The following is an 18,383-nucleotide window of genomic DNA, read 5'->3' on the forward strand; positions in this document are numbered from 1 at the left end:
AACTTTTAGCTCTTTTTCTACAAATCAGGAGAATAAACAGTTTTTAAAAAGCAAACAGACATAGGCTCAACAGGTGTACCAAAACAGGTAATATGAGAAGAGAGCTATGGTCTATGCCCAAAATTCTTTTTAAAAATTGAGGCCAATCAAGTTTTGGGAAAGAAGAAAAGGTAAAAGCAAAAAAGAAAAAAAGAAAAAAGAAAAAAAGAAAACAGCAAAGGGGGCATAAACTAAGACTAAGTACATATGAACAATTCACCCTGCATTCCACATCCGGGTCCTCTATAAAGCTAACACTTTCTGAAAAATAAAGTCAGAAACCTATGTTTAGAAATATATAAACCAGAAAACATTCTAGCTTAATAGACAAGAGTTTCACGTCAATGAAAAATGAACTGGAATTAACAGACTTTAGGAGAGAATAAGAAAGAATAGACAACCTGAAATTTTGACATTTTTGGCCCATGTCAATTGAATGGCAACAATTCTTCCAAGTTAATTTATCCTCAGTACATCATTTTCAGGTCTCAAACACCACTAGGAAAGAAACTAGAACACACAGGGGTAGCTTGAAATACATCAGGAAACATGCAGTGTTCTTTCTGAGCAGCGTTGAAATACCTTCATTAAATAACACATCCAATTAACATCTCAGTGAGTCATTACATGTAACTACCATTGCCAGGTTCACAAATACTTTTAAAGTAACAAAACAAACCATGTAGTTTAAAGAAATTTTGAAGCAACACTGTAATGAAAAGAGAAAGGGATTGGTATTAAACCCCCTTCATATGCAAACTAGAGAAAAGGAAACTCACAGAAAGAGCAAATCCTGTTTACAATAGACATATGACCAGAATTGCTTATGAGGGGCTCTAAATGCAGCCTCCTGACAAGGTCTGTCTGAGGAAGCCTCTTCCTGTGAACAAGCCTGTACCATGAGCCCCATTTTGCAATCACGAAACAAAACAAACAAGGAAACCCAAACTCGACTTCAGTTGTGAGCATTTTGCCGTGTCTGAAAAGCAGCAGACCAAAGGAGACAAACTCCTCGCACAAGCAGCAGCTGCTATCTAAAATACTACCAGAATTATATAACAACTTAGATAAAGACCACAAAAATAAAGTCACTTCTTGAAAGGAAGGGGGTTTTCTTGTCATGCTAGGCTGCAGGTTCCCGGTCAGCCACTCAAGTCTAAGGCACGGAGCTGTCTCTTACCTGAGCTGATCATACTGTGCATTCTTTGCTGAGCCAAGAGCTGTTCACGTCCAGAAACCCCATCTGAGGAAAAACACGATTCACTCTCGTAAATTGTCTGCAGCATATTCCACCTGGTCTGCACTTCAGCTACACAAGAGATTCATCACTGCACTTGCACATAGGCGCCGGGCACAACCCTCTGCGGTCCTACCTCCTCCAGCGAGGGTTGTAAGATAATATGCTTCGGCAATTAGCAATGTTTAAGCATTGGCACAAGTATCTATGAGGAGAGGGAAAAACCCCAAATCCACAGTCGGCAGCCCCCGCCCGCAGGAAGGGAGCCGTGAGCGTGCGGGGGGCTGAGCGCTGCCGAGTTTGAGCAGTTGCGTTCGGGCAGCCAACGGCAGGTGGAAGAAGAAATGAAGAAATATCTCTGCGCTTTGGGCTTCCTGAGAGGGCGGGGGGGAAACTGCCTCTAACAAACCATCAAACCGAGTAAGCCACCTTTCCAGGGACCAGGAGCCGCGGAGGGTTTAATCTGAGTTGACCCGGGCTAGCCCCGCGCTGCTGTGCCCGCGCCCCTCTCCTCTCCCGGCAGGCTGTCCCTCGGCCAGGCGGCTGGGCGAAGTTGGCGGGAGCAGCAGCGATAACTCATTTGCATTTGAATTGACACCCTCGTGGCCCAGCGGCGGCAGAAATAGAACAATGGCCGGCCTGAGCCAAAAATAGGTCAAGCATGGCCGGGTGATTGGAGCCTGCATTAATGCGTTTAAAAATACCACAGCAAACACAGCTGTCCAGTCTCTGTCTTTCAAACCGCCGCCCGTCCTCTGTGCGCCGCCCGGCCTCGAGCTCAATTAACCCCTTCCCCCTGCCCAGCCCGTTTCAGTGGCGATACGACACGCCAGGGAGAAGGCAGGCAAGGCAGGAGTGGGACAGGGACGGTCCTCGCCCGGGACTTGCGCCCCTCTTCCTCCTCACCCTCCCCCGGGGAGTGTTTTGTGAAAAGAGAGCAAAACGCCACGGCCTCTGTCTGTATCGGTCCTAAAATAACGCTGGGAGGTTTTGCTGGCGATGTGGTTTCTGCCTCGCCCACGCGCAGCCATCCTGCTGTTCTATTTTTGCTGCCCGTTTCTCTGGCTACGCCACAGTTGGCTTTGGCAGGGGAGCCAGGCGGCCGCCAGCTCCCTGCAGGACCTGCAGCCGCCGCCGGAGAGGCGATTTCTGCAGCTAATCGGGCCGGGGGGAGCAGAAGGGAGGGCCGATGGCAGTGCGGGACCGGGTTTTGTGCGTGCAGCTATAAGCAGCCTTTCCGTATTTAGCATGCTTCATATAATTCTTGTAGTAAGTCACCAGTTGTGGCCCGGCCCAGCATGTTAGACACGCTTACCGACTATGCACCGTTTGGTTGACTTGCTAAAATTTGGAGAGGGGCTGAGTAGTTCACACTTATTTTTAGAAACATTAGGCAATTTGCACAGCGTCTTTTTCAGTTCTCCAAGATGATGTGGTTTCAGAAGAGCAGCGTTTGACTATATCAGACAACAGCACCATGCTCCTCTGTGGTTTGGCAAGTTTCACACATGCAAAGTTCATTTTTCATACTGGTATTTCAAAAGTTGCATCTCATTTGATGATTAATATACCTACAAACTGATAACTTTCATTTCAGTGTTACAGGCAGTACTTCTCAGAGTCCTACCCTGCCCTATAGCACTTTTTATACAGGTGACCAAAGCCTGTTGCTACCTCTTTTATACAGCAGCTTGACTACTCTCCTACCAAAATTAAGAGTCCACTTCCATGTCCCTGCTCTACGGGAGCAACAGTGGCCATTGGGATGTGATTCCTCATGGTAATCAAGAAGACAACACAGAAGTTGTATTGGAGCTTTCTAGAAATCCACCCAATTCTCAACTATCAACACAATATTTTGCTCCTGAAGGCACAAGAATTTGCCCAGTATTTGAGGCTCTCTTCTGCCTTTTGGTGAAGAATCCTCTGTATGCTCTTTAACTTATATGATAGATCATAGCCAAGGGCACTATATTTTTTATTATACGTCTCACAGTTGTGTTACCGAAGAAAAGATTCCCAATAACGAAGTACTGTCACACTCCTGTGATGTTTGGCTACTTGATGGCACCTAGAAGTCTGTGGCTCAAGTCTTCCCATCATCCCAAATCTTTGCTTCCACTATGTGCCAAACCATCTTGTCCTGCTGAGAGTTAGGACCTGCCCCCTGGACAGACAGAGACCACAGGAGCTGGCAGCAGCAGGGGTTTTCCCTGCAGAATCCTCAAGTTAGCACCTATCCCTTCTTGCCACCCTGCTCTCCTTGGCATCTCTCTCCCCTTACCCCTGTTTTCCACAGGAGCACTGCTGCTGAGGAAGCAGTGAAGCTCTGCAGGTGGCATCCACCGAGCTCCGCAGAGGGGCATGAGCAGGCACAGGGGCAGTGGCAGCGCAGTAACAGGTAGGGTGTTACAGTGCAAGATTTCAGATGAGCATAACACATACCATCAGCACCATTGACTGCTGACAATTTGGTATCATAAACATTTTCTCTGGAAAGTAAAAATACCCAAATGTTTTGTGGGAAATATGTGGCCCTTCCATGGTTCAGGGCAGTTTAACACAGTGCAAGAGGCATCACCAGTAGAAACAGAAATCTCCTCTAATGCAGAAAAAGCTTTTTATAGACAGGAGTAAATAAAAAAAGTGGAATTGCTTATGCCCTTCAGCCAAACAGAACATGACGCTGTTTGGTGATTCAGCGCCTCAAAATAATCAAGTTTCATATTACAGGGAAACACTGGAGGAATAAGTTAAAAACAAGTCAGAACATGGAAAATTGTGGAGTGTGGGATCCTGGTATTAGGTACCCATATGTGTTTATAACTTCTTATATATGCAGCTGCATTTTTAAAGATAGCCTTCACAGCTCTAAATGACTTCAAATACTTCAGTAACTAACTAAAAGCAAAGTATATTCAAGAGTAGAAAATGTACATTTAGATATTTAGCTGCAAGTGTTCTTAATTCTGGCATAGGTATTTTAAACTGACAGACACATAAACTGTCCTATGTTCACTAATTCACAGACCATAAGAACTAAAGCATTATGCTTTACATTTTAGATGATATATAAAAACTATATCAAAATATTTTACTTATGAAGTCAGTCACCCCAAAGGTAGGGCTTTTACAACCTGAATTCTTCCGACTTGCTTTGACATATTATAAGCCTACTTTGGTACGTGCTTAGGTTTAAAACATGTGTAAATCCATTTCTTTTCAACATAATATTTAAGCACATGCTCAAATTCTATTGATTGCAATAGAATTTAAGCACATAGTTAAACACTTTGCTGAGTCAGCCCAGACTTTAACTGCAGAATCACGTGAATTTAAAGAGATCCTTAAGAGTCCCACAGGGGAAGGATAAAGGGTTCATGCCTGAAGAAAATCTGGGTTTTATTTTTAAAGCTATGGATGTTATAAGGTGACATTTTCATACAGCAACATGAGGGGATTTTTTCTGTTTTTTCAAACACATTTCCTAAACTTGGGAGAACGTTAATGACACTGGTGGTGAGAGTAAACTGTTGAAATGATTTAGTGCTGCTGAGGTGACTCTAAATGCAATCAGCCACTTTATAGAAAACATTAGGCATGTTAGTAGCACTGTGATCTCATTACAGCATTTTCACAATGTGTTTCTCTTATTTTCCCTCTGAGTTGTTAAAAACAAATAAATATAAGGAAATTAAATCTGGAAACCACATTACTGCAACATTAAGACTAAGAAATTAAGCCCTCAAATTAGAAAGAGCTAGGATTTCTACTGCATTATTAACTCTGCAACATTATAATTAAGTAATACTTTTCTCCTTTTTCTTTTTTTTTTTTTTTTAATTTTTATTTTCCTTTCAAAGTATAAACAGTATATTACTGGTTGTTTTTAGCATATCCCATTTCTCACTCATGTTATTCTGGAGCATAGCCTTCATTAATATTAATAATCTAGTTTCAACTTTTGCAGTTTTCTTACTTGTAAAGGAATACTTGCATAGATTTTTTTAATCATATTGCTCAATTGTATCACATAAATATTGAACACGTTAAAAAGAGATGTTCTCTAGCCTCTAGTCATATGCTTAAATGAGGACATTGCAGTCTTACAGGTGTCCCATTCAACCTTCTTTCAGCCCCTTTTTCATTTGGCAAGTGAAAAGGCAGCAAGTAATAACATGCATCATTATCAAACAATTCATAAACAAGTGGGAGCTAAATTAAGGTTGCATGAGTAGTATTAAATTTGGCCTATTTCAGTACTGAAGGTTTGAGTTCTAATCTTTGCAGCCTAAAGACTTCCTAACTATTTCTGTGTATCTAATCACTGGGATTTAAAAAAAACCAACCAAACAAACAAAAAAAACCCCAACCAACCAAAAAAAAATTAACTATTGTATGGAACAGATGTTTCTGAAGCCACAGTTCATTAGGTACCATATTAGATACCATTAGTACCACGCGAAACCCAAACATCCAGCATAAATTACTACAGCTTATGTTAGAGGATTAACTATGTTAACGAACAGCAAAAGACTATTACCACAGAGAGGCAGATGGTTTGGGAGCAGAAAGAAATCAGGGGAGATGCTGTAATGGTCTGGTCCTGCTCCCTCTTGGAACTAAGGGACCATATTCCAAGTCTCTGGAGAAGTTAAAATGGATCACTTAATCCATGTGCTCTGGTTAGAAATACAAAGCACAGGAATGTTTCAGCCCAATTCTCTGTGTAGGAAGCCTTGACATTGCCTGTGCTTTTCCTTTGCAGTGCTGTGAAACCATGTGATGGACATTTTTTAAGTGAAGAGAAAACTGCAATTCTAGTGTTTTAGCTCAATTCAAGCTTCAAAGGAATTTTCTGGGACAAAGAAAGTCATATCTGTAGCTTTAGGGGATTTTGTGACAAACAATGGGAGAATGAATAAAACTTTAGGAAGTTTTGAGGATAAGAAGTGCTATGCTAGATAAATGTATGACTCTCTTATCATCTCATATAAGAATATGAGTTTTTGCAGTTTTCTCATGCAAATTAGCTCAGGGGTTTTGTAACTAGTTGATGATATCACTTCTTTCTCCTCTTAAAATATAACTTTTTGTTCATATATAAATCTACTAGAAATTGAGTCTTAGGTTCAGGACAACACCTCAACAGCACATAGTTGATTGTAAGCACAAAGCTTAAGTAAAGCATATGCTTTAGTGCTTCATAAATTCAAAGGTACTTTCCTGAATCACAAAGCTCAAATAATAAAAAGACCCTAACACTAATACAGAGCTATGAAGGAAATAAATATTTAGGTTAGGAAAAACATACAAATTCATTTATTCTGTTGACAAAGTCATTTAGCAGGTTGGAACTAAAATCTCCATGTTTTGTGGCAAGACTGAGGTAAATTGCACATAAACAACACGAGCCAAAGCAACATCAGATACTGACAAATAAATGCCTCGGACCAGCAAAGCGCTTTGTCCCTTTTATGCCATTAATGAGTTTAGAGGAGATAGGAGCAATATGAGATTTCCTGGCCCTTCATGGCTATGCCCATCTTCCTTAGAGACACATTAGTGCTGTGTCTGCTGTGCCTGGCTCTACCAGGCACACCTGGGTGGACGTGCATAAAGGAGCCCTCGAGCACATCACCTGGGACAGCTGCCAATAGGTACAGCATCCTCCAGGCATTTCAAGCTTGTTGCACACCTAATGAGGAGATAATCTGAACCTCCACGCAGGGTTTTGCGCTGCACTCCTGATCCTGGGTAGTCTGGTAGGTCAGATCAACCTGGTCACTGTTCCTGGACAATAGACTACTGAATCTCTATGGCTGGAAAACCAATAGGAACACCCTCTCTAGCTTGTAATATATGCCTGGGTTTAAGTGGGTTTTTTTGGATCGAAGATAAGAAATGTAGGCCACACTTGCTGCCTGGAGAATTGAACTGTGGAAACCAATGGCCATGCAAAGGATTTGGAATCATAGCAGAAGCCAGCCAACCAAATACAAGATCCTAGGATTACACCAGGACCAAAAAGGCTAATAAAATCCTTGGAAATATAACAAGTTTGTACTGAATAACAGCAGTGAGATGATATACATATCGTAGACTATCCTGGGATACTGTAACTTCTCCCAGTATAAGTACTTGAAAAAGAATGCTGAAAAACAGGATGGCTAGACATGCCACATGCATAAAATGGGTTTGGAAAACATTTGAAAACTGAAAACTCAAAGACCTGTGATACTAAGTTTATTGAAGAAGCTCACAGGTGGCTTAACATTGTCTACAATACATAGGGCAAGATGTCCAGTGGTGTAGTAAAATGGTCTTTCTTTTAAGAAATAAGGCCTTACGAAAAATTCTTTGATTATAAAAATTCAAGCCAGAGGTGGACGCATTTTAAGCATGCTTGAACCACTGCAGCAACTTACAAATGAGCTTTACATCAATATTGACCACATCTCTGAAAAGAAAGCTTTAACAGTTCTGTATGTCAAGCTTAAGGCAGGTTTTGTTGTAGGACTCCAAGACAGGTCTTATCTCATGACTCTAAAAAGGTCAGATCATGGGGGTAGAATCATAGAATTATTTAGTTTGAAAAAGACCTCTAAGATCATTGAGTCCAGTCATTAATGTAAGTACATCCATGTCCACCAGCCAGTTCCCACTTCAGGTACCTTCAACACTAATAAGAACTAATGAGTATTGCTTAATTGATGAAATTGATGGAATAATAAATTCCATAGTGATATATATCAGAAATAATTTTATTATTTGAAATCATCCTCTCCTGAAAAGCAGAGGCTTGAGTTTTGGATTAAAAAAACCAAAACAAACTTTGCTTACTTTCCTATGATAGTGGATAAGTTTTTACAAGAGCAGAACAATGGAATGCACTGTAAATAACTTGGGAAAAGTGGGGAAAAAGAAGAACCCACAAAATGTTTGCTTCATTTTGCTATTCAAAGCTGCCTTTTTAAATCAAATAATTAGATTTCAAAAATAGAGTCTTTCTAAGTACAGGCTTGGATTCATGAAGTGATGAGGTGGCTTTACATAATATATTACAAGCAGATTATAAAGCTATAGTAGATTTATAGTGGATTTATAGTAAATAGATACCAATGTAGATTGGAACAATTACTCTCTTAAATTTTGGAACAAGTAAGATGTTTTCTTAAATACAAAAAAAATTAAAATTAAGTCAGAGAACTGTCAGTACAAGCCAGTGGAAGCTTGGCCAAGAAAAAACATTTTACATACAGCTCTAAAAAGGGCCTCCTTTAATGTGTGAGCCAAGGAATGGACCTGAATGCCAGACCATGTGCTTGGCTGTGGGCACACACCAGTCTCTTCCACTGTGCTGCCTGCTTGGATCTCCTTCCTCTCCCAGCATCTCAACCCCTCACAGGGGAGCATTCAAGCACATGGAGAAACAGCGTTGGATGCACAAACATGCCCCTGAGAGCAGTAACAAATTGACCACTGCTGAGCTTTGAAAAGGTCATATCTCATACTGGTCAATAATGGCGTTATGAAACCACACAAAACTCTCATGGTTAGCTGGGTCAGGATGGCAGCAATCCTCTCCCGTTTTTTTTTCCAAATGTTTCAAAATGTGAACCCAGATCCAGTTGTCATCTAATTTTCTTCATCCTCTTGAACTTTGATAAGGAACAGATCTGCAATGCAAAATGTAATCAGTATTCACCAGCTTGGAAGCTGATTTTACTGTGCTGGTGAATTTGTGGCAATGCTAAAAGGATGAAACTGTGACTTCATTGGGTGAACTGTAAATATTTTGCCTGATTTCAGTAGAACCAGCATTTCTTCTGAGGAGCAATATTATCTTAATTTTTCTTGTGTAACCAGCAAATTTATAGATTGCAAAAGAGGGGAAAAAATCAAAATACAATTGAAAGCAAGGTTTCATAACTGAAATGAAAATTACAACACATTTCAAGTAACTATAACCTCTCCCTTTAACTAAACAAATCACCTTGAAAATCTTAATGCAGCTACTTATTGCAAGTGAAAATACCTTTAGAATGTACAATGGCACTGCCAAAATGTGTCACAAACTTGACTTAATAATGTAAATACAGGCATGCAACTGGTATTCCTGAGGCCAAACCAGCCCTAAGAAGGCTTTTATCCATTCTTCAAGCTGATTTAGCCAAATCTTGCAGTGATCAGTTTGCTAGGCACTCGGTCCCATAGAAGGGATGGAACAAATGGAGAGGGAAGCTGCAGCAAATGCCCAGCAAAGTCACACCTCAGCAGGCAGATGTGGGCAGCTGCAGTTGCTGCTTCCCTTCCACATGTCCCTCATCTGCCTTATCTCTGGCTGAAAGGAGAAAGATGCAGGTGCTCGAGCTCTCTAGGACAAAGGGACAAGGCTGGTCCCAAGCCCTAGTTTCCTAGAATGAGAATTGTTCACAAAAAACCTGCCAGATTGTTCTGAGCCTCAAACCACTGTGCAGTGGCTAAAAATTTGCACAGGTCAGAACTGATAATTTGCATTAAAAGCATGGGGAAGCACGAAGATAATATACTGAATCCATGTTCAGATAATACCCCCATTCTAATCAACTTCAATCAGATATATTTATGTCTTGCAAAGAATCTGGGAGGGGAAATCTCTTACAGCAACTTCAACCCTAATTGCTGCTGGGAAAGGACAATCCAAAAATTAAATAATACGTGAAAAGTAACCTGCTGGTGCTGGAATCTCAATGCCATGAGCAGAGAAGACAGACTATTTCAGATGATCTTAAGCTTCTGACCATTCAAAATGTCGGATCAAACTTGGGCTCAAGGCCTGTTCTAAAAATAGTGTAGCAGTCATCTATGCACTTCATACCCTGCTGATTGGTAGTCGAGAGAACAGGATGGCAGGGCAGGTGATAATGTCAGGAAAACAACACCTTTCAGTCAACAAATCAGAGGATCTGCACTATCACAAGCCAGGTCTCACACAAGTTGTCAGTCACAAATGGACTGGTCTGTGCATGCTATTACTGCACTTCATTTTCAGTCCCTTCTCTTCCTGTTAAAGCACTTGCCAGTGAAATGAACTGTGAAGTACATTTCTAAGTACAGTAGTAAGTACACAGATTTGGATTTTTTTTTTTAATCTGAATATAATCCAAACAAAGTGTTATGATTAGTCTATGAAAAAAAGGAGTGCATTTTGAGTAGCCCACACAGGGGCTGTGCTGTACACAGAGTAAGTGACAGTCTTGGATAAAAGTATCCAGGGACAAAAGCTGGACAGATCAAGGTGGCATGTATCACCCATGGACAGTGTCCACAGGAATGAATAAATAAATCCCAACCCAGATTATTTTAAACTTTTATAGTATTCTCCATCTTTTCTCCTTACCTCTGCCAGAATTCCAGAAAAAAAGAAAAGCTAAAAAGGTGGAGACAGAAAACCTGGGAAACTAAAAAGTGAACATACAGCTAGCAAATGGTTTACTTGTCATGACTGAGGCAGCTTTCTACATCTCAGATGACAAAGGATGATTAAAGCCATGAGACTGGTTTTGTGTTATCTGAAAAAGGGGTGCAGCAAAATTGGGCACCGCCTTAACTAAAAATAGATGTGCTGTAATAATAGGGCTGAAAGTTAATTACCAGTGTGATGAAACAGGCTTAAGTTTGGTCAAGCTTTATTTTTTATTTTAATTGCCAGTAAGAATGGTTCTAAAAATAACATCCTCATGGTTTATAATATTAATTTGCTTACCATTCTAAAGAAATGCTTGTCTCCGTTTTTGGACTATAAAAAAATGTGACAACCTTGCATTTAAGGAGTAATTTACTTGAAGTAACACAGCAGAGCTGGTTTTATTTAGAAACTTCAAATAAAATGCTATTATTACTAAAACGTAAACTATTTAATCACACGGTTTTCTTTCAATCACTATTTACAGGCATACAAAGCTCATTTCTCATAAAGATGTTACATGTATAAATCTCATATGTGTGTGTATAAAAATTTAAACTGATTTAAAGCACTTTCAGCTACTGGTATCAAACACTACACTTGAAATAATAAAGCACAAATACATTGACGTAAACAAAAAAAAAATAAGCTATAAGGTACACAAGTATCTCATTTCAAATGTGATGATTGAGTACTTTATTGACTTGAGGCCTAAATCATTGTATGTACTTTTCTTCATTTAGTGTCCTCTCAGATGCAGCAGAAAGCCTCCAGCAATTCACAGAGACAGTATGCTATTCTGGGACCCAACAGAGAATGAATAAGCTGAGAAGTTGAGCTATATTTGCAAGGGGAAATCTCCAAGGCATACCTACCAACAAGAATATCAGGCTAGAAATATACCAGGATGGTTGCCAACAGAAATATTTCATCAGTCAATCTTTTACAGTCCTATGGGTCCCATTGCATTTTTTTGCCAACTTATTTAGCACTGCAGGCACCAGCAACAAACAAGTTTGGGATGTGCTTTCAATTCTCACACCCTTTTTCTGGAACTCAGCTGTTTTGTGGTACTTTGCCTTCTGATCCAAAGACCACAAGTTTGTCACAGGATGCCACAGGGGTTTGTGCATAAGACTGCAGCACGAGGAGAAGGAAAGGATAGAGGTGGTCAGTAGACCACTAGTGGCTATGTACCTCTTTCAGAGTGACCTGCAGCTGCAGAGGGATGGATTGAATGATCGTGATAACTCCTTCAGTAATTTCTTTTCAAGTGGCATTGGAAAAGAATGTGTTTCTAGTGCATGAATCTGAGGAAAGCCATTTCTCCAGCATCCTAAATATGACCATCCTCTAAAGAAGACCATGTGTGCTAAGCAACACATTTGTGGAACATTTAAATCAAACCAGCTATTGCCACAGTCTTGGCACTGCTGCACTGCTGATCAGTAGAATGATGTTTACACAGATGGGACATAGGCTTCACTGGCAACATCACGTTAAGGAGTTCCTTATCTGCTCCTGCTACATTGCCGTCCTTGTTCTGATGGCAAGGTTTTCCATGTATTTATTCATTTGAAAGGAAATCAGATTAGATCTGATCAGCTTTCCAGTACACCTCAAAAAGCACAAACAAAAAAAGCAAGACCTCAAAAGCTCAAGCATGAAAATCAAGAACTTTTTATCCTCGTGAGGTCCTCTGCCTCATCAAGCCACAAGCACAGTGACAGAAGTTCAAAGGACTCCTGACAGTGCTATACTAATGCAGAACTCTTTTTACCAACTGACATGACAGGTATTCAAGAAGATTTGCATATTGAAAACGTTAATGAATACAGAAAATCTATATGGCCATGCTAATATATATAACCAACATAACTGACTACTCAAACTAGCCAACATCATTTAAAGATATGCCCAAAGCCAACAGCACTCAAATAGATTTTGGACACTATGGGGGGAAAAAAAAGTCTTAGAACTCCAAACAGGTTATTTTAAAAACTCAAGATTCTAACAGTTTGTAGCCATGTTGGTATAGATCTAAATTGCATTAGTTAAATAAACAATTAAGGTCTTCACTGAAAAGGAGAACAGTATTCTTTAATTAGTTTCAATACAGAACATGCTATTTTCTGATGATGCAGTAAAAGGAATACTGGGTTAGGCAACTTCTACAAGACTTCATCTGATGCCTTTACTTTTCACAGAACTTCAGATGAAATTTAGGCTACCCTAGGACTTAGACTAGCTAATGGACTCGTTTCCTCCGCATTTTTAAATGGTTGTGTGCAAAACTCCCCCACCCGCCTGTAATCCTGTCTCAGAGGAGGCAGTAATCAGAGTGTGCCATTTAATGCACTGAGAGGACAAAGAGACATTCCCAACACTGCTGGCATCACAGGAGAGGGGGATAAACAATCCACATCATGTGGCCACCCCATTTGATAAGGTTTACATGTATTTTCATTGTCTTTGGAAGAGAAAAACGATACACAGTAAGGCTTGTTATCTGCTGTTCTGCTCAACGCAGACTTGAAGAGAATTAATTTTGTCCATCATTAAAATTAATAATACAGTATTCAAATTTGCTATTTGCAGGCAAGATATGACAGTATCTTACCCAATCTGTAAGAGGATTGAACCCTTGTCATCCTGGAAAGTACAGTGTCATTACTTGATTTCACATACAACACCACAAACCAGCCTGAACATGGCTTATGCCATTCCCTGTCATTCAGAGCATGAAATAGTCTGTTTCTAACTCTCATGGATGACCAGTTCCCATATTTGACAAAGTAACATTTTTTCCTCTACCTGAAGCAATGTAATTTTTCACTGGCAGAAAGCGAGCCCTGCAAGAGTCCTAGTCTGGCAGTACCAAGAAGAAAATTTGCATTTCATTCACTAAGATATGAGATGCATACAAAACACTAGTGGACTTTTTTTGACTATTTGTTTTTCATGTAGTTTTCTACTTTTCCTGTGATAACATTCAAAAAGATAGTGTGACATTTTTACATCTATGTATTCATCATGTATTTCTTAAAAGTGCCCATGAGGGATGGTTAATGAATATTTAAAAAAAACGAAAATTGTTAGGGGATTAGGATTGAGTGGTCTTGAGTTGCAATTGCTGATCAGAGATTTCCAGTGATCAGGGATCCCATACACCCTATGTTTCAGTCCCCCATCTGGATGGGAATAAAAAGCAGTATATTTGACATTATTGTTTAGAACACAAGTGCTTTAAGGGTGCTCAGACATCATGGAAGTGGAGAATGTACACTTTCTTTAGGCTAAAATGCTTTTGCCAAACTATTTCTACAGCACACAGTCAGTTAGCAACTGATAATCTGCATCCTTCCACTGGGAATTGGCAACACTGATTACTACCCATGACCATCAATGCTTTTTAGAGCCTACATTACTTCAGATAGATGATTATTACCAAAAAAATTGCATGTGATTTCTCTAAACCACAAGAGTAGATGCTTTTTCTTCAAAAGCCAGAGACAAGCACAAAAAGACTGTGCTTGCTTTCATATTTCAAAAGCTTTTTGTTTTTACCTGTGCTCCCTTAACTTGTCCTATTTTTTGGAACATCCTATGTAGTTCTGTAAACTACAGAACATTGCCACTTGCAAAAAAAAAACCAAAACTAAAAAAATTTTATGTCTTTCTAGAGTCCCAGGCTTACAACTTGCTGATATATCCATTCACAAGTAGAAACAAGAGATCTTAGCAATAGTTGTGGCAAGCAGTGAATCTCACTTACGTAGACACTAAATGCTTGGTGCTAAAGAAAAAAATCATCAATTTTAGCTCAAGACAATGAATAAAAAAAAAAAAAAAACAACAAACACCTAAAAACCAAATTAATACCTTTGATTTACATTGATGAGTTAATGAGTTCAACTAAAGGACCTTTCTTCCCATTCAGCTGAAACCGTGGCCATACATGCCTGCTCCTTCTATTTCATCTCCAGCCCAGACCTGGCATGGTCAGATAGTTTTTGGTCTATTTTTGGAATAATATTTAAACAAAGATTGACCATGATAAATTTTCTCTGCTCTCGTCAACATTAAATTAACCTGTCCTCTGGATACCTTTCCCATGAGTCTGGAAACCTCATTTACAAACAGGGTAAGTATTTCTGTAGGATGTTCTTTTCAAACTGACCAGAACAGTCTTTGTATTGTGGGACCCGTTTATAAATGCAATCCTTTCCTTCTTTGTTTACTACTCCCACCAAAAAGGACAGTGTTTTCCAAGGCAAAAAACAGTAACTGAGGCCCATCTTTTCTATAGTTTGCCTTCCTTGTGTTAGTCTTTCTTCATTATTGCACAAACACAACTGTCTGTCCTGCTCCTCTCCTTTAACTCCACCTTTCATTCACAGCTGAAATGATTACTCCCTCTGTGCTTCACATAGTAAAATCTCAGACAAAAGACACTTCTGAGGTTTCTCCCATGCTGTTCTCTTGTTTGTGAAGAAGTCTGCAAATACCTATCTGTTCTTCAAAAGCTGGCTTAAAGCTTTCCTTCGTAGGTCAATACAAGTATTTGAGCTCCTTTGCTCAGAAAATCACTGACATTACCAGGTAATACGGTTCTTTTCTTCCCTAAGTATGGAGTTTATACATACAGCCAAGATAGTTCCAACCAGGCTGAAAAAATTACTTGGAAGAGGCCTTGTTGTAGTGATGATAAACATAAAGTGCCTCCCATCAGATAAAAGAAGAGGTTCTGACTTTGTACTGTCATTGCACTACCATCACCATTGATCCTTTCCTGTATTGCCAGGCGCTGGGAGATATTTCACAGATTCGCCGACAGCCTGCTTCTGCAAGAAAAGTTCTTCCACTGGCCTGCTGCCAGCTAAGAAAATACCCTGTAATAATTAGAATTCATATTATTCCAAACCCACTAATTCAGAATTCACTTCACAAGGTTTTAACTGCCATAATCTCTGCTGAATGTTGAACTCAAAAAGAGATGCAAAACATTCCTTAAAAAACGGATCATGTCAAACATTTATCAGCTCTGCCATTCTTTTCACGCATAGATGAATGCCTCTCTCATTTACGGTTTTCTCTCTTGTATTTACTTTCTGTAGTTTCTGCAAAAAGTGTTCCACAATCTCTTCTCCTAGAAGCTTCTGATCACTAATTTTTTGTTTTAATCTTCATCAGTCTATATTTATCACTATATTTCACACATTTGCCACTTCCTCTTTGATCCTTTAATAGACATTGTGCACTGCAATTTCTTTACTTATTAACAGCCTGAACATTCTTCATCAAACATAATTCAGAATGTGTTTTTTTACTGGTTGTTTTCTTATTGTACTTGCAAACTTTCATCTTTCCTCTGTCTATAGAGATGCTGCAGGATTTGTTGTCTCAACTACTGAAATTCTCCCTTTGAGTCCTCAAATTCAAAGTAAACTTCAAACACAGACAATTTTATCACATCCCGTTCAGTTTTTTTTTGGAGAGGACAATGGTGGTTATAGCATTCAGAAACCATCTCACATTTTAAGTTTCATTGCTCTTAACCTTGTGTCTCTTTCCTCCGGAAACATCTACTTCTTTAAAAGTCAACAAAAGGGTAGAGGCCTCTCCTGTTTTGCCACTTAAATAACAGAGTCGATTCTTGAATTCAACATTTTCATGTGATAAATTGGTGCAATCCCAACTGAAAGGGAAAGCATCCAAAAAGCATAATTTCCTTTTGACTCACCATGTCAAAGCAGATGTAAGGATACTGACAACATACAATAAGACTTGTATACTTAATATTCACCATTTGTAATCTCTCCAGAGGCAGTTTTAGCCTATGTTATATGAAAACAGAGAGGTATAATACCGTGGTTTTGGCAAACATGAAACAAAGGTAGGCATTTTATTACATAACAGAAAACACTCTTTCCATTGTGAAAGGAGTTGCACTCTGTATAGAAAAGGAGGAGTGGAAGGTGGTTGCAGAAAAGGGATAGTTACTGTGCAACTTGGAAGTCTGCTAGAAAAACAAACACAGAAAAATGGCACTTTGGGAAAAACCACGTTGTTTATCAGTCTGAGACTGAACAAGATGCAATGACTTAAAAGCATATGTTCAACGTCACCAAACAGGATGAGCTTGCAGAGCATACAGCAAAGCTTTTTGAACACGTCTAGGTGTCCAAATTTCAACTACTTCAGTTCTCTATAGATACTTTCCTATCTAAATCTCCTAAATCCTTACATTTTAATTTCAAGAGTGTGTTCTTGTGGAGGGGCACTTTCTATTTTTTACTTTAAGAACCATGTGCATGGATGGTGCTACAGAGACAACAGGAGACTATTTTGAAGCAACTTTTACCTATGCACTTACACTCACACATGACTGAAAAAAACTCACAGAACTTGTCATCCATGGATCTGCAAGACTGGCACCAGTCTTTATTAGCTGAATATTGACAAATATCAAGCAGTAGAAAGTTAAACTGCTCAAGGAGAAGATACAACATCAGCATGCAAGGTTTTTTTAAAAAAAGCTCAGATGAGTGACTCAGTCTGTTTTCATGATAAAACAAACTTTCTAGAAGTAACAATAACAAAAGGGAGTGACGTCTGTCATTCTACCAGGACATTCAGCCCTGGTGTTTACAGGTGCTTTATACCAACTAAGCAAAAAATAGCAAAGAAATTACTAGGTTATATTAAAAGAAAAGCTTAAAATAACCATAGTGAGCTAATGTTAGAGGTATGCAATGAAGGTTAGGTCATGCCTACAATGTACCATTGCTTTCAGCTGTAAGATCTCCTTTATGAGCTCGGCAAATACACTAGTAGAGCTAGTGAGAAAAGCATCATCAATAAACCTGGCTTCAAGCCAGCTGTCCCCTTGTTTTCCATATCTCCATATATTACTAACTATTATGTTGATTTTTCCAGTCCATCCTTATTTTATGAAAATCCTGACAGTTTAGTTGCAAAAGTTCCTGGACTACTTTGTATTTTCTTATTTATATGAGAATAGAGACAGTAGCCCAGCAAAATCACCTCCTGTGAGATTTCCTCAACTTTGTTGTTTTTATATTAAATACAAGGCTAAAGATATGACTCCTGCTGTCCTAACCTTTTCCTTACAAATATGGTCACATCATGTCACAAAAGATGGTGTCACATCTAAAATTAGAAACAAATCTCAACTGTGATGATTTTAACACTGAGTCTAACCTTGAGAAATGCTGAGTGGCTTCCAAGAGGTACAGGAAAATGAGTTTGAGGGTTCTTGGCAATATACAGATTTTGCATGCAGAATAGCAAGTCAAAAGCAGTAAAATAGAAAAAAAAAAACATGGGGGAAAAAAAGAAATAGACATCGATTTAGAAAAGGTACTGTGGAAAAATAGAGTAGAAAGTGACAGGATTAGTGCTATCCATTTATATATAATACTTAGGGAATGTTTTTCTAAAGAATAATGTACTCTTAATTTTTAAAGTTCAATTCAAAATCTAAGCCAGTGGCTGACAGGAGTAAACCTGCTTCAAATTATATTAAGCCCTGCAGATTTGACCCACAGAAAAAATAATGACATTGCATATTAAAGATAAGCCTTAAATGACCTTATTTACTTGACTATACCACCTGACAGGATCAATGAGATCACT

General features: G+C 39.2%; 1 protein-coding gene across 16 annotated transcripts in view; it reads right to left on the reverse strand.

The window, feature by feature from the left end:
- The window catches only part of HDAC9 (histone deacetylase 9), a 462,548-nt gene that overhangs the window by 277,765 nt on the left and 166,400 nt on the right, over positions 1–18,383 (reverse strand). For 11 of the 16 annotated variants that reach the window (XM_039550199.1, XM_039550204.1, XM_039550198.1 and 8 more), the window contains exon 1: positions 1,220–1,699. The exons of 1 other annotated variant lie outside the window; for it this stretch is intronic. In XM_039550199.1, the coding sequence (XP_039406133.1) occupies positions 1,220–1,325 (106 nt within the window). In that variant the 5' untranslated portion in view covers positions 1,326–1,699. 4 more of the 16 variants (XM_039550207.1, XM_039550205.1, XM_039550206.1 and 1 more) reach the window with 4 other exon arrangements.

The sequence above is a fragment of the Corvus cornix genome, chromosome 2, assembly GCF_000738735.6.
Source record: "Corvus cornix cornix isolate S_Up_H32 chromosome 2, ASM73873v5, whole genome shotgun sequence".
NCBI lineage: Eukaryota > Metazoa > Chordata > Aves > Passeriformes > Corvidae > Corvus > Corvus cornix.